Consider the following 26,834-nt stretch of genomic DNA (forward strand, 5'->3'; position numbering starts at 1 on the left):
ACAACTGTGGAGAAAGGGGTCATATGTCATATGATTGCCCGAAGAAGGGAGATAGGTGTAAGAATTGTGGAAAGCTGGGCCACAAGACCGAAGTGTGTAGGACAAAGGTGGTGTGTTTCAACTGTGGTGAGGAAGGCCACAAGAGTCCGACTTGTAAGAAGCCCAAGAAGGTGATGGGCAAGGTGTTTGCTTTGAGTGGAGAGGATGCTAGCCTTGAGGACAATCTCATTAGAGGTACGTGTTTCATCTATGACACTCCTTTAATTGCGATTATAGATACGGGAGCGACGCATTCTTTTATTTCTTTGGATTGTGCGAAGCGTCTTAGTATTCCTTTAACGGATATGATGGGTAGGATGGAAATAGAAACTCCTGCTAATGGTTCAGTGATTACCCGACAAGTATGTCGTAACTGCCCCGTAACCATTTTTGATAGGCACTTTGGTATGGATTTAGTGTGTATTCCACTTAGTGGTATGGATGTAATTTTTGGTATGAATTGGTTAATCTTCAACCGGATTCATATCAACTGTCGTGAGAAGGCCGTTGTTTTTCCGAAGCCGGAGGAGAACTTGCATTTGATGAGCGGGAAGGAAGTATCGGAAGCATTGAAAGAACATGCCGAGATGTTCATGGTGTTTGCATCATTGAAACTCGAAGGAGGAGTTAAGACAGAAGAGTTACCGATCGTTTGTGAATTCCCAGATGTGTTTCCGGATGATATATCTGACGTGCCTCCAAAGCGAGAGGTAGAGTTTTCTATCGACCTAGTACCTGGAACTAGTCCGATATCGATGGCGCCGTATCGAATGTCAGCGTCTGAGTTGAATGAATTGAAGAAGCAACTTGAAGAGCTGCTTGAGAAGAGGTTTGTTCGACCGAGTGTTTCGCCATGGGGAGCGCCGGTGTTGCTTGTGAAGAAGAAAGATGGAAGCATGAGATTATGTATAGACTATCGTCAGTTGAACAAAGTGACGATCAAGAATAAATATCCACTTCCGAGGATAGATGATTTGATGGATCAACTAGTTGGAGCTTGTGTGTTTAGTAAGATCGATTTGAGATCTGGATACCATCAGATTAGAGTGAAGACGGAAGACATACCTAAGACTGCATTTAGGACGAGGTATGGGCACTACGAGTATTCAGTTATGCCGTTTGGTGTGACCAATGCACCTGGAGTTTTCATGGAGTATATGAACCGAATTTTCCATTCATTTTTGGATAGATTCGTGGTGGTGTTCATCGACGACATTTTAATTTACTCAAAATCCGAGGAAGAGCACGAAGAGCACTTGAGGATTGTTTTGCAAGTCTTGAAGGAGAAGAAGTTGTATGCCAAGTTGTCGAAGTGTGAATTTTGGATGAAAGAGGTGAGTTTCCTAGGGCATATAATTTCAAGTGGAGGAATCGCGGTAGATCCTGCGAAGGTTGACGCTGTGTCACAGTGGGGAACGCCGGAATCTGTTTCAGAGATTAGAAGTTTCCTTGGTTTAGCCGGTTATTATAGAAGATTCATCGAAGGTTTTTCGAAGTTGGCTTTACCGTTAACCAAGTTGACGAGGAAAGATCAAGCGTTTGTTTGGGATGGTATTTGTGAGAAGAGCTTCCAAGAGCTCAAGAGAAGATTGACTACTGCACCCGTGTTGATTTTACCTGATGCCAAAGAGTCGTTCGTCGTGTATTGCGATGCTTCGAAGTTAGGACTTGGTGGAGTGCTTATGCAAGGGGGTAATGTGGTAGCATATGCTTCAAGGCAACTGAAGGTTCACGAGAGGAACTATCCAACGCATGATTTGGAGTTAGCCGCAGTGGTGTTTGCTTTGAAAGTGTGGAGACACTACTTGTATGGATCGAGGTTTGAAGTGTTCAGTGATCACAAGAGTCTGAGATACTTATTCGACCAGAAGGAGTTGAATATGAGGCAACGAAGATGGCTCGAATTCTTAAAGGACTACGATTTTGATTTGAGTTATCACCCCGGAAAAGCCAATGTGGTGGCCGATGCATTAAGTAGGAAAACTTTGCATATGTCATCATTGATGGTGAGAGAGTTAGAGTTGATTGAAGAATTCCGAGACTTGAGTCTTGTGTGTGAGGTTACTTCTTCAAGTGTGAAGCTTGGGATGTTGAGATTGACGAATCCTTTTCTTGAAGATATTAAAGAACGTCAGAAATCGGATAAGAAATTGATGGAGAAGATGGAACTCATCAATGAAGGTAAGGAGACCAATATCAAGATTGACGAAAGTGGAGTCATGAGATTTCACGGAAGAGTTTGTGTACCGGATGTACCCGAATTAAAGAGAATGATCATGGAAGAAGGTCACAGAAGTGGTTTGAGTATTCATCCTGGAGTAACCAAGATGTATCAGGATTTGAGGAAGTTGTTTTGGTGGCCGGGAATGAAGAGGCAAATTTCTGAATTTGTTTATTCATGCTTAACTTGTCAGAAATCAAAGATCGAACATCAGAAGCCGTTTGGTTTGTTGCAACCAATGTTTATACCCGAATGGAAATGGGATAGCATTGCAATGGATTTTGTGGGAGGTTTACCGAAGACCAAGAAAGGTCACGAGGTGATTTGGGTAGTGGTAGATCGTCTGACGAAGTGTGCTCACTTCATTGCTATCAGGAAAGGTACTTTGGTGCCTAAGTTGGCCGAGATTTATGTGGAGCAGATTGTGAAGCTACATGGTATTCCAACAAGTATTATTTCGGATAGAGATCCGAGATTTACTTCCAGATTTTGGGAAAGCTTGCAAGAAGCTTTAGGAACGAAGTTGAGGTTGAGTTCAGCTTATCATCCTCAGACAGATGGTCAGTCGGAGAGGACGATACAATCCTTAGAGGATTTGTTGAGGGCTTGTGTTTTGGAGCAAAACGTGAATTGGGATTCTTGTTTGCCGTTGGTGGAGTTTACATACAACAACAGTTACCATTCTAGTATCGGAATGGCACCGTTTGAGGCTTTGTATGGGAGAAGGTGTAGGACACCTCTGTGTTGGTATGAAACTGGAGAAGGTGCAATTCTTGGACCAGAGATTGTACAAGAAACAACAGAGAAGATTCGGATGATTCGTGAGAAGATGAAAACGTCTCAGAGTCGACAGAAGAGTTATCATGATAAGAGGAGGAAGGACATTGAATTCCAAGAAGGGGATCATGTATTCCTACGAGTTACATCGACTACTGGAGTAGGACGTGCGTTGAAGTCGCGGAAGTTGACATCGAGGTTTATTGGACCATTTGAGATTTTGAAGCGAGTTGGGAAAGTTGCGTATAGGATTGCATTACCGCCATCATTGGCGAATTTGCACGATGTTTTCCATGTATCACAGTTGCGCAAGTATGTGTCTGATCCGACACACGTGATTGAATCGGACGATGTTCAAGTGAGGGATGACTTGACCATCGAGACTGTGCCTTTGAGAATCGAAGGGAGAGAAGTGAAGAGGTTGAGAAACAAAGAGATTGCATCCGTGAAAGTCGTGTGGGGAGGACCGGCTGGTGAGAATGCAACGTGGGAGTTGGAAAGCAAGATGAGAGATTCTTATCCCGATCTGTTTCTAGGTAATTTCGAGGGCGAAATTCTTTTAAGGGGGGTAGGATTGTAACGACCCATTTTTCGTATTCGTATATTTTATTAAATGTATTTTATTTATTAATTGGCTTTTATTATTTTAGTGAGCGGCGAATAATTATTTAGCCGAACGTAAGTTATTAGACGCGAGAACCATTGTTTTGGGCTTATGGGCGTGAGAGGCAATGGGCCTAAGCCATTTGGGCTTGGTTCATGATAATGGGAAGTAGTATAAGTAGCAAGTCAAACACATGAATAGTTTCACAATTCATTTTCCTTGAACTTTGAGTGAGTAAGAGCAAGAGCAAAACCATAGAACAAGGGCTAGGGTTTGATCAAGAGAGAAAGCTTGAGCAAGAGAAGGCTTGGATCATCATCTTTGCTTAAGGTAAGAGATTAGAATTCATGATTCTTGAGTGACAAGGAGGGGGGAGATTGTCTATGTCTCCGTTCCCGAACTCTCCCACTCAATTTCTTTTAGACTTTTGATAAGCTTTTGTATGTGAGTATGATGTTCTTCATCATCACTTTGTATGTGTTAATCACTAGATTGATTTCATGAAAAATATGTATGTGTTTGAATCATATTTGAAAAGTTTATGAAAGTTACTTAAAACCCAAGAAATTGGCATGATTTTGATTATTTGAGGTATTTGGATGTTTGGAAGGGATGATTAATGTTCCTTGATACCATATATGTTTGAAATGGCTGTTTATATGAATTTATAACATGTTTGGATGAATTTTTGAGCTGAATCAATGTTAAACCGCCTTAGATAGCTCAAGAACAGATATTTTCCTTCTGGTGTAGTTCGCTTAGCGAACAGGAGTTCGCTACAGCGAATAAGCTCGCTACAAGTTCGCTACCTGTTCGCCATGTACCTGTAATCCTCTGATGTAGTTCGCTACAGCGAACTGAGATTCGCTTAGCGAATAAGTTCGCTACCTGTTCGCTATGGATTCGCTTAGCGAACAGTGCTGAACCTGCAACTTTTGTTAATGTTTGTAAGTGTGATTAGGCACTTGTAACATGGTTTAAGGGTATCCTTACATGATTGTTGATACATGTTGATACTGTTAATGCTTATTGTTAATCGTTATATGATTGATAAACGCGTATGCAATAAGTTGTAGCTTAAAGTGAGCAATGTTATGTTTTGGCATTAATTTGCAATGTTAAGTGAATGTGTTAGGATTTGTGTTCCCGCATTCATAAAAGAGTAGCTTCGAGCTAGAGAATATCATATGGTTGATATGTGTATACATACATGCATTCATGATTGTATGTGAACATTGGAAACTTGGGTTCCAATAACGAAAATGGATTATGTGTCCATAATGAAGCCGAGGATCGGATTAGATGAATCCATGAGTCCGGAGTTGCTATCCAACAGGATATAAAACTGTGTTGGCTTATCCAAGGGAGATAAGATGGTTCGGTAAGTTCCGACATATCCAGCATGATATAAAACTGTTCTTGGTCCACCGTTGGTGAGACATCTTGGTACCACATGCATTTAGTTATGTCTAGGGATGGCATGACAGTGAATTAATTGGCATTAGATACCTTAGGGTAAATGCGCATATATTTGGTAAATGGTATGTGACATTAGTTGGTTGAAATGTGTTGAACCTTATTAATTGATAATCGTTTAGTGCGATGTTTTGGCGTGAGTTAGAATATGTATGATGTAGTTCGAAAGTGTAAGACCTTTCTTATGCTCGTATGATATGCGATTATGTTTTCTAACTCTCTGCTTTGTGTTATTTGCTGGACCTTTGGGGGTTCAGATATTCAGGCTGAGGATTGTGCCGACGTTTAGACTGCTGTTCTAGCGTGGTGTTGAAGTACCTTTTGGTGAGGAGACTTAGCATAGATTACTCCTCTTAGTACTAGCTTTTGACTAGAGTTTGTAAATAGTAAATGCTCTGGTAATGTAACATCGAGTCGGGGGTTACGCTTGGATTTCATCGTATATCGGTGTTACCTTTTTGATATGCTAGTTCTTGTATAAGTGACATCCTTAGGGATGAATATGGCTTATGTATATATATATGTATATATATGCATGCTTGGTTTGATTTGAATCCGCTGTTGCTTTTCATGTTAAACTTCATGACGCTCTGTGTGTATGCTTGTGTTTTAATTACCGCGTGGCACTCTGCCTTTACACTTGTTGAAAAGTTTTTAAAATTACGTTTTTAAGGGTAGTATGGGTTAGGGTGTTACATTGCACATTAACAAATGAGATACGCTTAAAAAAATTATATAATTTTTTTTTGTGTCAAGCAAATGACAAACAATTATACTGTTCATTACTTTTAAATAAATAATATTAAAATGAAAATCGCGTCATTTTGCTTCTCAAATGTGAAATTTTTTCACACAGGGACATGAGATGAAATACTCCTGAAGAAAACAAATGTCTAAAGGAGAGAGATGACATGTGGATTGAGAACAGAGGAGTGGATAAAATATTCAAGTTTAATTCTATAATCAGAAAATTGTACTAATTTTGAGTTATAATTCTTTATTTGCAGGTCCATATACGGAAGAACAACATTGTTTGTTATTCAAATTAGGATTAAGTATTATCAATTGATGTTAGAGTTTTAAGTATTTATTTATATTTTTTATATTTTATTGTCATTTTTTTTAATCATATGTTTACTTATTAAAAAAGAATTGTTGTTCGTATTATTTTTTATTGGATTTAAATCATGCTTATAAATGTTTTTTTACTATTATTTATAAATAAATGTTGTACTCTATTTTTTTACTCATTATTTTTTTATTTGTCAAATTTTTCATGTGATATTTAACAAATATACTGATAAAATAATAGAAACTCCTCGAATGACTATACTATAGAATGAATTGGAAAAATGTGGAATTGAGAAATTGATATGCTTAAAAAAAAATTATTCTTAAACTTCATACTTATCACGTAAATAAAAAGGTGTCATTGTCTGAAATATAATAGGAATGAAGTAATTGACTTCATAGATTATTTTTCTATTTCATTTTATTATTTTATTAATTATGGTTTACCTTAACGTGGTTTTTTTAATAAAAAAAAATATATAGTGATATGTACCAAACAAAATATTAAAATACAGGGGTATTGATAAAAAAAAAAACCTACATGGAGGTATTAAGCAAAAAATAACTTACACGGGGTGAGACATACATTTGTAGATTTTATTATATAAAAAAAATGATATCAATTGAAAGCAGGGAAAGTAACAATGGTTTTATATATAAAAATAAAGAATTAAAAGCAATAATATCATGTATTACTTTATTTTTATTCTCCATACATCACTGTAAAATAAACAAATAATAATAAAAACAAATAGATACATTTTTTAAAATTTGCACATTAACAAATGAGATATGCTTAAAAAAATTATATAATATTTTTTTGTGTCAAGCAAATGACAAACAATTATACTGTTCATTACTTTTAAATAAATAATATTAAAATTAAAATAGCGTCATTTTGCTTCTCAAATGTGAAATTTTTTCACACAGGGACATGAGATGAAATACTCCTGAAGAAAACAAATGTCTAAAGGAGAGAGATGACATGTGGATTGAGAACAGAGGAGTGGATAAAATATTCAAGTTTAATTCTATAATCAGAAAATTGTACTAATTTTGAGTTATAATTCTTTATTTGCAGGTCCATATACGGAAGAACAACATTGTTTGTTATTCAAATTAGGATTAAGTATTATCAATTGATGTTAGAGTTTTAAGTATTTATTTATATTTTTTATATTTTATTGTCATTTTTTTTAATCATATGTTTACTTATTAAAAAAGAATTGTTGTTCGTATTATTTTTTATTGGATTTAAATCATGCTTATAAATGTTTTTTTACTATTATTTATAAATAAATGTTGTACTCTATTTTTTTACTCATTATTTTTTTATTTGTCAAATTTTTCATGTGATATTTAACAAATATACTGATAAAATAATAGAAACTCCTCGAATGACTATACTATAGAATGAATTGGAAAAATGTGGAATTGAGAAATTGATATGCTTAAAAAAAAATTATTCTTAAACTTCATACTTATCACGTAAATAAAAAGGTGTCATTGTCTGAAATATAATAGGAATGAAGTAATTGACTTCATAGATTATTTTTCTATTTCATTTTATTATTTTATTAATTATGGTTTACCTTAACGTGGTTTTTTTAATAAAAAAAAATATATAGTGATATGTACCAAACAAAATATTAAAATACAGGGGTATTGATAAAAAAAAAAACCTACATGGAGGTATTAAGCAAAAAATAACTTACACGGGGTGAGACATACATTTGTAGATTTTATTATATAAAAAAAATGATATCAATTGAAAGCAGGGAAAGTAACAATGGTTTTATATATAAAAATAAAGAATTAAAAGCAATAATATCATGTATTACTTTATTTTTATTCTCCATACATCACTGTAAAATAAACAAATAATAATAAAAACAAATAGATACATTTTTTAAAATTTGCACATTAACAAATGAGATATGCTTAAAAAAATTATATAATATTTTTTTGTGTCAAGCAAATGACAAACAATTATACTGTTCATTACTTTTAAATAAATAATATTAAAATTAAAATAGCGCCATTTTGCTTCTCAAATGTGAAATTTTTTCACACAGGGACATGAGATAAAATACTCCTGAAGAAAACAAATGTCTAAAGGAGAGAGATGACATGTGGATTGGGAACAGAGGAGTGGATAAAATATTCAAGTTTAATTCTATAATCAGAAAATTGTACTAATTTTGAGTTATAATTCTTTATTTGCAGGTCCATATACGGAAGAACAACATTGTTTGTTATTCAAATTAGGATTAAGTATTATCAATTGATGTTAGAGTTTTAAGTATTTATTTATATTTTTTATATTTTATTGTCATTTTTTTTAATCATATGTTTACTTATTAAAAAAGAATTGTTGTTCGTATTATTTTTTATTGGATTTAAATCATGCTTATAAATGTTTTTTTACTATTATTTATGTTGGTGTTGTATGGTTGGCCTCATTTTGCTAAAACATGTGATCCGTCCTGATGTGGAACTACATGCTTCCATCATCCAGTATAAGCAAGATGTTCGGTACAATGCTTCAACATTGGATACCACATCCAGTAGGCCGGGCCTGTGTATGTTGAGATCTCGCGCCTAAGTTCTAAATATGGAATCCATAATAAATGTTCGTTTGTGATAAGGAGCGCTGTCACGTATAATTAATAATGGATCTCGTGATCAAGTTTTTTTTGCTAATCAGATCTTCAAGTTAAGGAAACAAAACATTTTAATTGAAGATTATTCCTTGAAGGAACCTTTAATCAAGCTGTGCTATTGAAGCCTAATTGAAGACCTAGCCTGAGCTAGTGAAGGTTATTTAAAGAATGTTGACACCATTGTTCAAGTCACTGAAACCATATTTGAGTCTTACAAAGCGTGAATTTAGGTTTTAGTATTGTGTCTATTGTGTTCTAAGTCTTGTGTTGATTTTCCACTAGACTAGGAACTGTGTGTCTGTGCATTGTAATATCTCTGGAGCTTCTAAGCAAGGAGACAGTGTGTGTATACCATTCCAAAGCTTTTAAGCACGGAAGTGGTGTGAGTGTTTTATGAAGTGTGTCTTCACCTATTAAATCTAGAATTGTACGATCACAGTGGCTGTGGTCAAGAGGAGGTGAGCGGAGGTTCTCATACCTAGGTGTGTCTTAGGTAGAATATAGCACGGGTGGTGATTAGGTGAGAAGTCATAAACGAGAGGTTTATTGAGGGCTTCAAACTAATACTATCATAGTGGATTCACTCCTGGATTGGTATCCCCCAGAGTAGGCTTATGCTGAACTGGGTTAACAAATTACTGTGTTGATTTACTTTCAGTTTGTTTAGTTTATTATTCCTTGTGTATGCGCGATTGGATGTTGGATCATTGATTCACGCATTAAAAGTGTATTATAGTGGTGAAGCGTTGAGTACAACATCTTAACACTAGTGTGCCAGAATTTCAATTGGCATCAGAGCAGGCACCCTGCTCGAAACTCAGGGTGAGCTTCAGGGACGGAAATTTCTGGTGAGATGGACAAGGAAGGAGGAACGATTTCTAAACCACCACTGCTAACTGGGCCTGAGAACTATGACTACTGGAAAGCTAAGATGATGGTTTTTCTTAAATCCATTGATAGCAGAACATGGAAAGCTGTAGAAAATGGATGGGAACCCCCAGTGGTCATTGATAAGGATGGGAAGGTAACCAGTGAAATCAAACCTATAAAAGACTATTCTAAAGACGAGGATGACTTAGCTCTGGGAAACTCAAAAGCCTTAAATGCCATATTCAATGGGGTGGACATCAACATGTTCAGACTTGTTAAACGATGCACTGTGGCCAAACAGGCGTGGGAAATACTCAGGAAAGCACATGAAGGAACCAACAAGGTAAAGCTGTCCAAACTGCAGATGCTTCGCACAAACTTTGAAAATCTGAGTATGAAGGAAGAAGAGAATATTCATGACTTTCACATGAATATTTTAGAATTTGCAAACTCATTTGATGCTTTGGGAGAACCCATATCAGATGAAAAGCTGGTGAGCAAAATCCTCAGATCTCTACCTAAGAGGTTTGACATGAAAGTAACAGCAATAGAAGAATCTCAGGATCTGGCCAACATTCAAGTGGATGAACTAATAGGCTCACTTCAAACATATGAGATGAGCATAAACCAAAGAAAAGAGAAGAAAAACAAAAGTTTGGCGTTTACTTCTAATACTGCAGAAGATGAAGAGATAGAGATGGAGAGTGATGAAAGCTTATCTGAAGCCATGGTATTACTTGGGAGACAGTTCAACCGTATCATGAAGAGGATGGACAAAAGAAATAAATTCAATGGTCCAAGCACCAAATCTGACTTCAACAATAAGTTCAATGGTCCAAGCACCAAATCTGATTTCAACAAACCTGTACCTAGTCAAAGGAGGACCAGAAGTGATGACAAAAGTACTTCTTCTAGAGGAGTTCAGTGTCATGAGTGCGAAGGATTTGGTCATATCAAATCTGAATGCCCTACTTTCCTGAAGAAGAAGAAGAGTCTTGCTGTTACTTGGACAGATGAGGATGATTCAGAAGAAGAAGATGAAGGTGAATCTGCTAAACTTGTCAATGCATTGACAGGTGTCTGTGAATCTGATGCTGAATCATGTGATGAAACATCCTATGAAGAACTATTAGCTACCTACAAGGACCTATTCATCAGGAGCAATGAATTCTGCAAAGCCTTGGAAAAACAAAAGAAGACGAATTGCCAACTACAGGCTGAGAAGAATGAATGTCTGGATATAATTAAGACTCTCAATAAAGAGATTGAAAAGCTGAATGAAGACTTGGAGCATGCTAGAAAACAAGTTAGAGTCTTTGCTTCAGGAGAAGAAAAGTTTCAAGCCATGCTGTTAAAACAAAGTGCAGGTAAGAAACCTATTGGATTTGACTATGAGATAGTGGATCAAGAAATGGGTTACAACAAAGCTACAATCACTACCCCCATTGATAAAACTTTTCCTGTTAGTGGTGGGTTACTACCTCCTCATCCTCCCACACATCAGGGAACTGACACATGGTTGAAACCCAAGCAACATGTCCAGACTAACTCGATGCCTCAACATCAGCCTCACCACCGATACAACTGGTCAAGATCTAGGACTAAAAGAAGGAATTGGAGATGTCATTATTGTGGTAGGAAAGGGCACATCAGACCTTATTGCTACAAGTTGTATGGCTATCCACAGAATTCACGATCACTTGAACCCAAAGCTGAGAACGTGAATGTCAAAAAAGAGTGGAAGAAGAAGGAAGATGGTGTAAGCCTGATAGCTCATACATCACTGCGGGCATCATCTAGACAAGATTGGTATTTTGACAGTGGATGCTCTAGACACATGACTGGAGTGGAAGGGTATCTAGCCAACCTAAGATCCTATGCCACAAGTTTTGTAACATTTGGAGATGGAGCTAAAGGAGAAATAAAAGGAATTGGGAACCTAATTGATAATGGGCTACCAAACTTAGACAATGTTCTGTTAGTAAAAGGACTTACAGCCAATTTGATTAGCATCAGTCAATTGTGTGACCAAGGCATGAAGGTGAACTTCACACAATCAGAATGTCTTGTTACAGATGGAGAAGGAAGACTGATAATGAAGGGAGTAAGGTCCAAAGACAATTGTTACTTGTGGGTATCTGAAGAAGGAAATTATATGTCTACTTGTCTCATAAGCAAAAATGATGAAGTCAAACTCTGGCATCAAAAGTTGGGTCATCTACATCTGAGAGGAATGAAAAAGGCCATAGCTGAAGAAGCAATCAGAGGATTGCCCAAGCTAAAGATAGACGAAGGAACAATATGTGGAGAATGTCAGATAGGCAAACAAACCAAGGTGGCACACCCAAGGCTGCAACATCAAACTACTACCAGAACACTTGAATTGTTACATATGGATTTGATGGGACCTATGCAGACTGAAAGTCTTGGAGGAAAAAGGTATGCTTTTGTTATGGTGGATGATTTCTCTAGATTTACATGGATAGACTTCCTTAGAGAAAAATCAGATAGTTTTGAAACATTTAGAAACTTATGTGTACAACTTCAAAGAGAAAAAGAGTCTGTCATCATAAGGGTCAGAAGTGATCATGGAAAGGAATTTGAGAATAGCAAATTCTATGATTTCTGTGCAGCAGAAGGTATCCAACATGAATTCTCTGCTCCCATAACACCACAACAAAATGGTGTAGTAGAGAGAAAGAATAGAACCATTCAAGAGTCTGCTAGGGTAATGCTTTATGCCAAGGGTCTTCCATATCAATTCTGGGCAGAGGCTATGAGTACAGCATGCTACATACACAACCGTGTAACACTTAAAAAGGGAACATCTGCAACCTTATATGAATTATGGAAGGGAAGAAAGCCAACTGTGAAACACTTTCACATTTTTGGGAGTAAATGCTACATTCTTGCTGACAGAGAGCCAAGACGAAAACTTGATCCTAAAAGTGAAGAAGGTATATTTCTGGGATACTCTTTGAATAGCAGAGCCTACAGGGTCTATAACTCAAAAACCAAAGTCATTATGGAAACGATCAATGTTGTGATTGATGATGCACCATCCACTCAATCACAGGATGTGGAAACAGATGTTGAACCATCCCCTGACAATTCTGATGAGATGACACAAAGTGAAAAGTCTGAATTAAAAGGTGAGGAATCTGATCAAGACTCTGTACCTGCCCCAGCAAAAGCACCATCTATTAGGACACAGAAGAATCACCCTAAAGATCTAATCATAGGTGATCCAGACCAGGGCATTGCTACCAGAAGAAAGATTGATGCTATCTCAAACACTTGTTTTGTATCAAAATTTGAGCCTAAAAACATAAAAGAGGCTTTTACTGATGAGTTCTGGATTGGAGCAATGCAAGAAGAATTGAATCAATTCAAGAGAAATGAAGTCTGGGATCTTGTTCCAAGACCACATGGAGTAAATGTCATAGGTACTAAATGGATATACAAGAATAAGTCTGATGAGAAGGGTACAGTAACAAGGAATAAGGCAAGACTGGTAGCTCAAGGCTACACTCAGGTGGAGGGAATTGACTTTGATGAGACCTTTGCCCCCGTAGCAAGACTAGAATCCATAAGGCTGCTTCTTGGTGTAGCTTGCATCCTCAAACTCAAACTCTACCAAATGGATGTCAAGAGCGCCTTTCTAAATGGGTATCTTCATGAAGAAGTGTTTGTTGAACAGCCCAAAGGTTTCATAGATCCAAATCATCCGGATCATGTCTACAAACTGAAAAAGGCTTTGTATGGCTTGAAACAAGCACCAAGGGCTTGGTATGAAAGGCTAACTGAATTCCTGATCAACCAAGGATACAAGAAAGGTGGAAATGACAAGACCTTATTTGTCAAAGAAATGAATGGAAACTTGTTGATAGCACAGATATATGTTGATGACATAGTCTTTGGAGGGATGGCGGAACCGATGGTCCAACACTTTGTGAGACAGATGCAGTCTGAATTTGAGATGTGCTTGGTAGGTGAACTAACCTATTTTCTTGGATTACAGGTAAAACAGATGGAAGACACAATATTTGTGTCGCAAAGCAAGTATGCCAAAAATATCATAAAGAAATTTGGCATGGAAAATGCTGCTCACAAAGAACACCTGCTGCCACACATCTAAAATTAACCAAGGATGAGAAAGGTGTAGATGTAGACCAAAGCCTGTACAGAAGTATGATAGGGAGCCTACTATACCTCACAGCAAGCAGACCTGACATCACCTTTGCTGTTGGTGTATGTGCAAGGTACCAAGCTGAGCCAAAGATGAGCCATCTTATACAAGTAAAAAGAATTTTGAAGTATGTCAATGGAACTTCTGATTATGGGATAATGTATTCCCACACCAACAATGCTAGGTTGATGGGATATTGTGATGCAGACTGGGCTGGATGTGCTGATGACAGAAAAAGCACCTCTGGTGGATGTTTTTACCTAGGAGAGAATCTTATCTCATGGTTTAGCAAGAAACAAAACTGTGTTTCTCTATCCACTGCAGAGGCTGAGTACATTGCAGCTGGGAGTAGTTGCTCTCAATTATTGTGGATGAAGCAGATGCTTAAGGAATACAATGTTGAACAGGATGCTCTAACATTGTACTGTGACAATTTAAGCGCCATAAATATTTCAAAAAATCCTATACAGCACAGTAGAACAAAGCATATTGACATTCGTCATCACTTCATCAGGAATTTAGTGGAAGAAAATGTTGTGAAGTTGGAACATGTTGCAACTGAAGAACAGGTAGCTGATATCTTTACTAAAGCTTTAGATGCTCATCAATTTGAAAGGCTTAGGGGCAAATTGGGAATTTGCCTACATGAGGAATTATAGCAGTTAAGGCACTATGTGCGCGCAACCGTTTTGTTCTCCAAATTTCAACTATTGGCGCACGTAAATCAAGGAAAGACAAAAAATACTTTCCATAACTTCTCAATTACACGCTATCAACTCTCATATCATCATTATTCCTTTTCAAAACCTTCAACTTCCTCTAAACTACTTGCTGCGATCTGCAATCTCAAATCATCATCTCAAATCGTCAAAAACATCAAAAACTTCAACAATTTTTCTGAGAAAATGTCTCAATCTTCTGGTTCCGCTCAGATCAAAAACAAAATTGCTGATACAGTGAAAACAAGATCAAAATCTAAGAAGGAAGGAACAACTGTTGTGGTCGATGCGACGCCCATATCAAGTATCCCTGCAACTAGTTCTAAGAAGAAGAAATCTGCAAAATCCACTAAGAAAGTAAGTGAATCGTCTCCTTCAATTTCTATTAAGTCTGATACTGTTAAGTCTAAGAAGAAGAAACCCCAATCTCCCGTAAAAAGGGGTTTGAGCATGTCTGATCTATACTTGAGTAAGAATCCTTCTGAAACTGCGAATGTGGAATCGCATGATGTTGCCTCCGGCAAAAATGCGAATGTTGAATCGTCTAATAAAGCAAATGAAGAAAGTGTTAAGCCTGTTTCTGAAAAGGTGAATCAAGAAACCCTTTCTGCAAAGGAAAACCCTAGTTCTGTTGAAACCCTAGGAAAAACCCAAAATATTGCTGAGAATGTTTTTGTGAGCAATAATCCTAGTGTTCCTGAGAATATGACAGTACCCACGAATGTCATAACTGATGTTGCTGAAAAACCTCAAGAAAAGGTTGTTGTAACCGATGCGCCAACCGATGTTGAGCCACCCTTTATACCAATTGATGCTGAGAAGGATGTTGAAGCATCCAAAGGAGTTTCTAGCCCACATGCTAACACTGCCACTGGGTCGTTTGGCAGTGGATCTAATTCTGAAGCTTCCACTGAAGAGGAAGTAAACAAAGAAAGTACTCCTGAACATGTGGCTGATTCTGAGCCAGAAAATGAAGCTGGTGAGGATTCTGAGAAAACCACCAATGAAGAACAGGACATAGTGGATGTTGATGAAGTCCCCTCTGAAGAAGATCTGCAATCTCCACCTACTCAGAATGGAATTGGAAGAAGACTGAGAAGCAGGACCACTACACCTGCACCTGCTGTTACCACTACCCCTGTTGTCATCAAGAAAAAAAAGGACACTACTCTGAAGCCTGTCAAGTATGGTCCTAAGAAAGGATGGAGCAAGCCTATACCTCCTCCTGAAAAGAAAAAGGGTGTGCTGAAAAGGAAGAGTGCACCATCAAGTGACTCTGATTTTGAAGCTGTAAAAGATGACTCAAGCATCAAGCCTCGTGCTAAGAAGGCTATGTCTGCTAAGAAGGTCATGCCTCAATCTGCTGCTCCTGACACTGAAGACTTCCTTTGTGACAATGTTTCATTTCATCTTCCATCTTATGCTCAACGATGGGGAATCATTTGCAAAAGAAGATTGGCTCTGGAAAGGGAACTAGGCAAAGATATTCTGGAATGTGAAGAGATTGTGAGTTTGATCAATGATGCTGGATTGATCAAAACTGTGTGGGGCTTAGGCTCTTGCTATGAGAAGCTGGTTAGGGAGTTTGTTGTCAACATTCCTATAGGTTGTGACAATCCCTTGGACAAAGAATATCAGAAGGTATATGTTCGAGGAAAATGTGTGACATTCTCTCCAAGTGTGATCAACAAGGTGCTGGGTAATGCTGATGATCCTCACCCTGACATAGAGGTATCTGACAATGTGGTCTGCAAAACTATCACAGCTGAAAAGGTGAAAACCTGGCCCAAGAAGGAGAAGGTACCTGCAGTCAAGCTAACCCAAAAGTATGCCATCTTGAATCGTATTGCATCTGTCAACTAGGTTCCTACTACACATGCATCTGACATTGCAACAAATCTGGGTAAGCTCATTTATATGATTGGTACTGGTACAAAATTTAATGCTGGTCTATATATTTTCAATCAAGTTGTGCAGCATGCTAAGACCTCTGTCACCAAGCAACCCATTGCATTTCCAACTTTGATCTGTGACATCATCTTGTCCCAACATCCTAATATAAGGCATGAGGGTGAGTCTGCTAAGAAAAGGGCAACTCCTCTGGCCATTCATCAGAAGCTGTACAGTAAACAGCATGCTCCAGATATTGTTGGACCATCAAATGCTGCTGCTGATACTCCTATGACAAGGAAGGAGATGATTGCTGTGCTGGAAGCAAACTGTAAGGAGCTAGATGAAAAGAAGTTGCAGTTTGAAAGGATGATACATGCTCTCAGGGTTGAAGAGGCTGCAGCTGAAGCAGCTGATGCAGGTGATGATGGTACTAGTGGTGAAGAAGAAGCTGACTCAGATGCTGAAGGAGAAGAAAGTGATTCCTCCCCAAGTGCTTCTGTGTAATTCTGATGTTTCTTTATTTGGATTTTTGTTTTGCATGTCTGTGGGCTGAGCCCTGAATTTAGCACCTAGTGTGCATGGTCTGTAATATTTTGTCTGCACTTCCTGTTCTGCTACTATCTGCACTGCTTTTGGATATTATTTTATGCAGTTCCCATTTTGTCTATTTTGTGGCTAAAAAGGGGGAGTAGTTATTGTATGCCATAATAGATGCTGAGCTATGATGTGCCATCAGATGCTGGATCATCTGAATAATCCTATGCATGAATTAAGGGGGAGTAAGATGAACTTGGTACTCGATTCTACTTTTGAGGGGGAGCAATATTTTTTCTGCTTAGCACACAATGTGCTACTGCATGTTGAAGCATCATCTGTTCCTGAGAATTTATTTTTCTCAGCTTTGAGGGAATTTATTTTTCCCCAGTGTTTCTTTTATGAGAATCTTATACTCTCTATTGGCAAATTCCTGTGAGGCTACTTGTGCTTATCCTTCCGCTGTTGCATGCCTCTGAAGTTCTAATTTGATACATATTAAATATGCTATTTTTATATGAGGGGTTATTAAAACAAGCATGTCAAAATGTTCTACTTTACTTCATGACTGTGTGCCTATGTTGAGTTGAAGAAAAGGTAGCTTGTGTATCTCTCTAGAACGGTTGAAATAATCTTAGAATGTTTTAGCCAAAAATTGCCAAAGGGGGAGATTGTTGGTGTTGTATGGTTGGCCTCATTTTGCTAAAACATGTGATCCGTCCTGATGTGGAACTACATGCTTCCATCATCCAGTATAAGCAAGATGTTCGGTACAATGCTTCAACATTGGATACCACATCCAGTAGGCCGGGCCTATGTATGTTGAGATCTCGCGCCTAAGTTCTAAATATGGAATCCATAATAAATGTTCGTTTGTGATAAGGAGCGCTGTCACGTATAATTAATAATGGATCTCGTGATCAAGTTTTGTTTGCTAATCAGATCTTCAAGTTAAGGAAACAAAACATTTTAATTGAAGATTATTCCTTGAAGGAACCTTTAATCAAGCTGTGCTATTGAAGCCTAATTGAAGACCTAGCCTGAGCTAGTGAAGGTTATTTAAAGAATGTTGACACCATTGTTCAAGTCACTGAAACCAGATTTGAGTCTTACAAAGCGTGAGTTTAGGTTTTAGTATTGTGTCTATTGTGTTCTAAGTCTTGTGTTGATTTTCCACTAGACTAGGAACTGTGTGTCTGTGCATTGTAATATCTCTGGAGCTTCTAAGCAAGGAGATAGTGTGTGTATACCATTCCAAAGCTTTTAAGCACGGAAGTGGTGTGAGTGTTTTATGAAGTGTGTCTTCACCTATTAAATCTAGAATTGTACGATCACAGTGGCTGTGGTCAAGAGGAGGTGAGCGGAGGTTCTCATACCTAGGTGTGTCTTAGGTAGAATATAGCACGGGTGGTGATTAGGTGATAAGTCATAAACGGGAGGTTTATTGAGGGCTTCAAACTAATACTATCATAGTGGATTCACTCCTGGATTGGTATCCCCCAGAGTAGGCTTATGCTGAACTGGGTTAACAAATTACTGTGTTGATTTACTTTCAGTTTGTTTAGTTTATTATTCCTTGTGTATGCGCGATTGGATGTTGGATCATTGATTCACGCATTAAAAGTGTATTATAGTGGTGAAGCGTTGAGTACAACATCTTAACACTAGTGTGCCAGAATTTCAATTTATAAATAAATGTTGTACTCTATTTTTTTACTCATTATTTTTTTATTTGTCTAATTTTTCATGTGATATTTAACAAATATACTGATAAAATAATAGAAACTCCTCGAATGACTATACTATAGAATGAATTGGAAAAATGTGGAATTGAGAAATTGATATGCTTAAAAAAAATTATTCTTAAACTTCATACTTATCACGTAAAGAAAAATGTGTCATTGTCTGAAATATAAAAGGAATGAAGTAATTGACTTCATAGATTATTTTTCTATTTCATTTTATTATTTTATTAATTATGGTTTACCTTAACGTGGTTTTTTTAATAAAAAAAAATACATAGTGATATGTACCAAACAAAATATTAAAATACAGGGGTATTGATAAAAAAAAAACCTACATGGAGGTATTAAGCAAAAAATAACTTACACGGGGTGAGACATACATTTGTAGATTTTATTATATAAAAAATATGATATCAATTGAAAGCAGGGAAAGTAACAATGATTTTATATATAAAAATAAAGAATTAAAAGCAATAATATCATGTATTACTTTATTTTTATTCTCCATACATCACTGTAAAATAAACAAATAATAATAAAAACAAATAGATACATTTTTTAAAATTTGCACATTAACAAATGAGATATGCTTAAAAAAATTATATAATTTTTTTTTGTGTCAAGCAAATGACAAACAATTATACTGTTCATTACTTTTAAATAAATAATATTAAAATTAAAATCGCGCCATTTTGCTTCTCAAATGTGAAATTTTTTCACACAGGGACATGAGATAAAATACTCCTGAAGAAAACAAATGTCTAATGGAGAGAGATGACATGTGGATTGGGAACAGAGGAGTGGATAAAATATTCAAGTTTAATTCTATAATCAGAAAATTGTACTAATTTTGAGTTATAATTCTTTATTTGCAGGTCCATATACGGAAGAACAACATTGTTTGTTATTCAAATTAGGATTAAGTATTATCAATTGATGTTAAAGTTTTAAGTATTTATTTATATTTTTTATATTTTATTATCATTTTTTTTAATCATATGTTTACTTATTAAAAAAGAATTGTTGTTCGTATTATTTTTTATTGGATTTAAATCATGCTTATAAATGTTTTTTTACTATTATTTATAAATAAATGTTGCACTCTATTTTTTTACTCATTATTTTTTTATTTGTCTAATTTTTCATGTGATATTTAACAAATATACTGATAAAATAATACAAACTCCTCGAATGACTATACTATAGAATGAATTGGAAAAATGTGGAATTGAGAAATTGATATGCTTAAAAAAAAATTATTCTTAAACTTCATACTTATCACGTAGAGAAAAAGGTGTCATTGTCTGAAATATAAAAGGAATGAAGTAATTGACTTCATAGATTATTTTTTTATTTCATTTTATTATTTTATTAATTATGGTTTACCTTAACGTGGTTTTTTTAATAAAAAAAAAACATAGTGATATGTACCAAACAAAATATTAAAATACAGGGGTATTGATAAAAAAAAAACCTACATGGAGGTATTAAGCAAAAAATAACTTACACGGGGTGAGACATACATTTGTTGATTTTATTATATAAAAAATATGATATCAATTGAAAGCAGGGAAAGTAACAATGATTTTATATATAAAAAAAAGAATTAAAAGCAATAATATCATGTATTACTTTATTTTTATTCTCCATACATCACTGTAAAATAAACAAATAATAATAAAAACAAATAGATACATTTTTTAAAATTTGCACATTAACAAATGAGATATGCTTAAAAAAATTATATAATTTTTTTTTGTGTCAAGCAAATGACAAACAATTATACTGTTCATTACTTTTAAATAAATAATATTAAAATTAAAATCGCCCAATTTTGCTTCTCAAATGTGAAATTTTTTCACACAGGGACATGAGATAAAATACTTCTGAAGAAAACAAATGTCTAAAGGAGAGAGATGACATGTGGATTGGGAACAGAGGAGTGGATAAAATATTCAAGTTTAATTCTATAATCAGAAAATTGTACTAATTTTGAGTTATAATTCTTTATTTGCAGGTCCATATACGGAAGAACAACATTGTTTGTTATTCAAATTATGATTAAGTATTATCAATTGATGTTAGAGTTTTAAGTATTTATTTATATTTTTTATATTTTATTGTCATTTTTTTTAATCATATGTTTACTTATTAAAAAAGAATTGTTGTTCGTATTATTTTTTATTGGATTTAAATCATGCTTATAAATGTTTTTTTACTATTATTTATAAATAAATGTTGTACTCTATTTTTTTACTCATTATTTTTTTATTTGTCTAATTTTTCATGTGATATTTAACAAATATACTGATAAAATAATACAAACTCCTCGAATGACTAAACTATAGAATGAATTGGAAAAATGTGGAATTGAGAAATTGATATGCTTAAAAAAAAATTATTCTTAAACTTCATACTTATCACGTAGAGAAAAAGGTGTCATTGTCTGAAATATAAAAGGAATGAAGTAATTGACTTCATAGATTATTTTTCTATTTCATTTTATTATTTTATTAATTATGGTTTACCTTAACGTGGTTTTTTTAATAAAAAAAAAATACATAGTGATATGTACCAAACAAAATATTAAAATACAGGGGTATTGATAAAAAAAAAAACCTACATGGAGGTATTAAGCAAAAAATAACTTACACGGGGTGAGACATACATTTGTAGATTTTATTATATAAAAAATATGATATCAATTGAAAGCAGGGAAAGTAACAATGATTTTATATATAAAAAAAAAGAATTAAAAGCAATAATATCATGTATTACTTTATTTTTATTCTCCATACATCACTGTAAAATAAACAAATAATAATAAAAACAAATAGATACATTTTTTAAAATTTGCACATTAACAAATGAGATATGCTTAAAAAAATTATATAATTTTTTTTTGTGTCAAGCAAATGACAAACAATTATACTGTTCATTACTTTTAAATAAATAATATTAAAATTAAAATCGCCCCATTTCGCTTCACAAATGTGAAATTTTTTCACACAGGGACATGAGATAAAATACTCCTAAAGAAAACAAATGTCTAAAGGAGAGAGATGACTTGTGGATTGGGAACAGAGGAGTGGATAAAATATTCAAGTTTAATTCTATAATCAGAAAATTGTACTAATTTTGAGTTATAATTCTTTATTTGCAGGTCCATATACGGAAGAACAACATTGTTTGTTATTCAAATTATGATTAAGTATTATCAATTGATGTTAGAGTTTTAAGTATTTATTTATATTTTTTATATTTTATTGTCATTTTTTTTAATCATATGTTTACTTATTAAAAAAGAATTTTTGTTCGTATTAATGCTATTTGTCGCTCTTTCCTGTGGTCCGGTGGGGCTGCTATCACTAGGAAATCTCCTGTGGCCTGGGAGCATGTTTGTGCTCCAAAAACCCAAGGTGGCCTAAATCTGATCTCTCTTAATGAATGGAACCGAGCTAATTTGACCAGGTTACTGTGGAACATAAATAAGAAGGCTGACAGCTTGTGGATTCGTTGGATCCATAGCTATTATATTAAACAGGACGAATTGATGAATATGCCCGTGAAACAGACATGTTCTTGGATTCTTAAGGCAATCCTTAAACAAAGGGAGTCTCTCCTACAGATACCAGGTTGGATCAACATGACGGGTAAGACTGTCCAAAAGAAAGTTTATCTTTTATTGAAGGAGGAATATCCTATTGTATATTGGAGACAAACTCTGTTTCAGAACATGGCTCGTCCTAGAGCTTTGTTTATTTTCTGGCTGGCATGTCATTGCAGATTGGCGACAAAAGATAGGCTTCATAAATTCGGTTTGACAGTTGATGTGCATTGTTGCTTCTGTCACCGGGAGGAAACTATTAATCACTTGTTCTTTGGTTGCGACGAGCTGAAGGTTATTTGGCAAAGGGTCCTTAGATGGCTGCAGATAGATCATATCCCTAAGGAATGGAATGATGAATTGAGGTGGATCACAAGACTTAGTAAAGGGAAAGGGTGGAGGGCTCAACTTCTAAAAAGTGCAGCTGCCGAAACAATTTACTACTTATGGAATTATAGGAACGATGTTTGCTTTGGCAATAGAGTACATAATACAAAAATAGAGGAAGAGATTATCAATACTATAGTGTATAGAGGCTGGAGAAGTCCTAAGCTTAGGGAGCATATTGCTCAGTTGCTTATCTAGTTTTTTTTTCTCTCTTGGTTTTGGTTGTCCTGTTTAGATGGTTGGATCAGGTGATCACCTTGTAAAAATTTGTTTTTTGAATTAATAAAAATTTTTCTTTGATTCAAAAAAATTTTTGTTCGTATTATTATTTATTGGATTTAAATCATGCTTATAAATGTTTTTTTACTATTATTTATAAATAAATGTTGTACTCTATTTTTTTACTCATTATTTTTTTATTTGTCTAATTTTTCATGTGATATTTAACAAATATACTGATAAAATCATAGAAATTCCTCGAATGACTATACTATAGAATGAATTGGAAAAATGTGGAATTGAGAAATTGATATGCTTAAAAAAAATTATTCTTAAACTTCATACTTATCACGTAGAGAAAAAGCTGTCATTGTCTGAAATATAAAAGGAATGAAGTAATTGACTTCATAGATTATTTTTCTATTTCATTTTATTATTTTATTAATTATGGTTTACCTTAACCTGGTTTTTCTAATAAAAAAAATACATAGTGATATGTACCAAACAAAATATTAAAATACAGGGGTATTGATAAAAAAAAACCTACATGGAGGTATTAAGCAAAAAATAACTTACTCGGGGTGAGACATACATTTGTAGATTTTATTATATAAAAAATATGATATCAATTGAAAGCAGGGAAAGTGACAATGATTTTATATATAAAAAAAAAGAATTAAAAGCAATAATATCATGTATTACTTTATTTTTATTCTCCATACATCACTGTAAAATAAACAAATATAATAATAAAAACAAATAGATACATTTTTTAAAATTTGAACATTAACAAATGAGATATGCTTAAAAAAATTATATAATTTTTTTTTTGTGTCAAGCAAATGACAAACAATTATATTGTTCATTACTTTTAATTAAATAATATTAAAATTAAAATCGCCCCATTTTGCTTCTCAAATGTGAAATTTTTTCACACAGGGACATGAGATAAAATACTCCTGAAGAAAACAAATGTCTAAAGGAGAGAGATGACATGTGGATTGGGAACAGAGGAGTGGATAAAATATTCAAGTTTAATTCTATAATCAGAAAATTGTACTAATTTTGAGTTATAATTCTTTATTTGCAGGTCCATATACGGAAGAACAACATTGTTTGTTATTCAAATTAGGATTAAGTATTATCAATTGATGTTAGAGTTTTAAGTATTTATTTATATTTTTTATATTTTATTGTCATTTTTTTTAATCATATGTTTACTTATTAAAAAATAATTGTTGTTCGTATTATTTTTTATTGGATTTAAATCATGCTTATAAATGTTTTATTACTATTATTTATAAATAAATGTTGTACTCTATTTTTTTACTCATTATTTTTTATTTGTCTAATTTTTCATGTGATATTTAACAAATATACTGATAAAATAATAGAAACTCCTCGAATGACTATACTATAGAATGAATTGGAAAAATGTGGAATTGAGAAATTGATATGCTTAAAAAAAAATTATTCTTAAACTTCATACTTATCACGTAGAGAAAAATGTGTCATTGTCTGAAATATAAAAGGAATGAAGTAATTGACTTCATAGATTATTTTTCTATTTCATTTTATTATTTTATTAATTATGGTTTACCTTAGCGTGGTTTTTCTAATAAAAAAAAATACATAGTGATATGTACCTGGACTGGGCAATGGGCTTAAGGACATATCCAGTAAGCCCAATTAATATAAAAACATAGGATAGGCCCAAATCAAGCAAAACCCTAAATATCCATTAGGCGACAAGTGGCCAAGGCGTGGCTAAAAACAGCGTGGCAACGCCCAGAAGGGTAATCCCGTGTCGTATAAATATCTTCTTCTTCCCAGTGTTAACTGATTGACTTGAGAAGGAAGAAATCAACTTCTCATAACCGCCATAGCTTGAAGACCAAGTTTGTCATCCCTACTTTCACGCTGCATCACCGAAGAAGACCTTGAGGACCGGATTTCTAGGAATCTTAGCTTGGAGAAGAAGACTAAGCAGTCTATAAATAGCTTCATACTTTCATTTGTAAAGGGAGAGATCTTCTGATTTATAAAACTCTCAGGGTTGTTGGGATTGAACCAAGTGTAATCACACCATTTAATCAATAATACAACCCCTTTGAGTTTTTACCAGAACATTTTGGCGCCCACCGTGGGGCTGCGGTAAAAACATTTGATCCCAGCCTATCACATCGAACTAGACAGAAATTAAACATCTCCGCATGGCTGGAGAACACGGAAATAACGATAATTCTAGTGTTAACACCTTGCAAGCCGCCGTCGTGGAAATACGGCGCTTACAGACCCAGATTGCGGCCATTGAGGCCGAAAGAACACATGAGAAAGAAAAAGCGAAAATGATTTCAGAGGAAGAGGAAGGAGAGAGCGTCATGGACGTACAGCCTTTGGCACAGCACTTATGGGATACCCAAGTCTTGGAAGCAATAAAGGTTCCTCACCTTCCTACTTTTGACGGAAAAACTGACCCTCGGGAGCATTTAATGGCAATAGGAACACAAACTGCCATAATCAACGCTCCGGAGCATCTAAAATGTAAATTACTAGCTGGTACCTTCAAGGATGTAGCCTTGCGTTGGTACATGAACCTTCCAAGGAATTCAATAGAAAGTTATGCTGATTTTCACAAAAAGTTCATCCACCAATTCGCCGGATCGAAACATGTGAAAGTCACGTCAACTAGCCTTTTTTCCATTCGCCAAAACCACAGCGAATCGTTACGCAGCTTTCTCGCCAGATTTAGCGAGGCCACCATTAAGGTTTCAAATCCAAACCAAGAGATGTTCATGGCGGCTTTCCACAATGGACTGAGAGCAGGGCATTTCAACGAATCCTTAGCCCAAAAACCAGCCTCATCAATGCAGGAGGTAAACAAGAGAGCGGAGTGTTACATAAAGGGCGAAGAGAGCAACGCCGAGAAAAGGCAAAGAGATGCCAAGGAGAAGGAATATGTGGGCCGTGCTACTAAAGCGCCAGAACACCAGCGACAAAGGACTGGAGGCCATCAAGGAGACTCATGGCAAAGGCGCCATGGTAAGCCCTACATTCAACCATCAAGGAGAGAGTTCAGGAACCATCCCGCCAATGAAGAGTTTACGCCATTAAATACTTCTAAGGCTTACGTGTTAAACGAAATTCTTGCCAGTGGTTTGGCAAACCTCCCCGCCAAAAGAACCAACAATATCCCCATGGGGCTCGACGACAACGCTTGGTGCTCCTACCACAGATGCAGAGGTCATTCTACGGAGAAGTGTTTCCGCCTAAGAGATTTGATCGAGGAGCTGATCAAAAGCGGCCACCTCCGGAAGTTCATTGATGACGCAGCACAAGGCCGAGTCGTCGTGCCCAAAATCCCCAGGCAAGAACCACGAAATATTCCTGGGTTAGGTAAAGAACCTCCAAAAGAAAGGATCTCTGTGAATACAATAGCGGGGGGATTCTCATGAGGAGGTGAGTCAAGCTCGGCGAGGAAACGATATGTGCGCCGCGCAATCTCAGAGATATACCTCGTGCGATAACCACAACCACTCGCCGTCCCGGATTTGGCATTCACGGCAAAGGATGGACTGGAGGTGGCACCTCATGATGATGACCCTCTGGTAATACAAGTCCAAATCCTGAACTGCGACGTAAAGAGAGTACTGATTGACTCAGGAAGCTCAGCAGATATTATGTACTGGGAAGCCTTCAAGGCCATGCAATTAGCGGAGGAGCAATTGCAGCCATATGCGAGAGCTTTAGTTGGGTTTTCCGGGGAGCAGGTAGACGTAATGGGCTACGCCTCATTACTCACTACCTTTGGAGAGGGGAG

At 35.5% G+C, this 26,834-nt stretch overlaps 3 protein-coding genes across 3 annotated transcripts; all 3 read left to right on the plus strand.

The window, feature by feature from the left end:
- The first annotated feature begins 14,815 nt into the window (after window positions 1-14,815).
- On the plus strand, window positions 14,816-17,026 carry LOC123886149. Its single transcript, XM_045935486.1, has 3 exons — window positions 14,816-16,019; window positions 16,107-16,429; window positions 16,607-17,026. The coding sequence occupies exons 1-3, from the start codon at window positions 14,816-14,818 to the stop codon at window positions 17,024-17,026; spliced, it is 1,947 nt and encodes a 648-aa protein (XP_045791442.1).
- A 5,421-nt stretch (window positions 17,027-22,447) lies between these two features.
- Window positions 22,448-22,993, plus strand: LOC123886151. The gene has a single exon (XM_045935487.1). It carries the CDS (start codon window positions 22,448-22,450, stop codon window positions 22,991-22,993), a length of 546 nt encoding a protein of 181 aa, XP_045791443.1.
- A 2,234-nt stretch (window positions 22,994-25,227) lies between these two features.
- Window positions 25,228-26,469, plus strand: LOC123886152. The gene has a single exon (XM_045935488.1). The coding sequence runs from the start codon at window positions 25,228-25,230 to the stop codon at window positions 26,467-26,469; it is 1,242 nt and encodes a 413-aa protein (XP_045791444.1).
- Window positions 26,470-26,834: the final 365 nt, after the last annotated feature.

This window comes from Trifolium pratense, linkage group LG5 (assembly GCF_020283565.1).
Source record: "Trifolium pratense cultivar HEN17-A07 linkage group LG5, ARS_RC_1.1, whole genome shotgun sequence".
NCBI lineage: Eukaryota > Viridiplantae > Streptophyta > Magnoliopsida > Fabales > Fabaceae > Trifolium > Trifolium pratense.

What these genes read in the sequence shown, in the direction of transcription:
- LOC123886152 (XM_045935488.1), top strand. Translation starts at nt 25,228, where the DNA reads ATGGCTGGAGAACACGGAAATAACGATAATTCTAGTGTTAACACCTTG.
- LOC123886149 (XM_045935486.1), top strand. Translation starts at nt 14,816, where the DNA reads ATGTCTCAATCTTCTGGTTCCGCTCAGATCAAAAACAAAATTGCTGAT. An exon ending in TGACACTGAAGACTTCCTTT is followed by an intron (nt 16,020 to 16,106) that starts GTGACAATGTTT and finishes AAAGGGAACTAG; the next exon opens with GCAAAGATATTCTGGAATGT. An exon ending in CCTGGCCCAAGAAGGAGAAG is followed by an intron (nt 16,430 to 16,606) that starts GTACCTGCAGTC and finishes CAAGTTGTGCAG; the next exon opens with CATGCTAAGACCTCTGTCAC.
- LOC123886151 (XM_045935487.1), top strand. Translation starts at nt 22,448, where the DNA reads ATGACGGGTAAGACTGTCCAAAAGAAAGTTTATCTTTTATTGAAGGAG.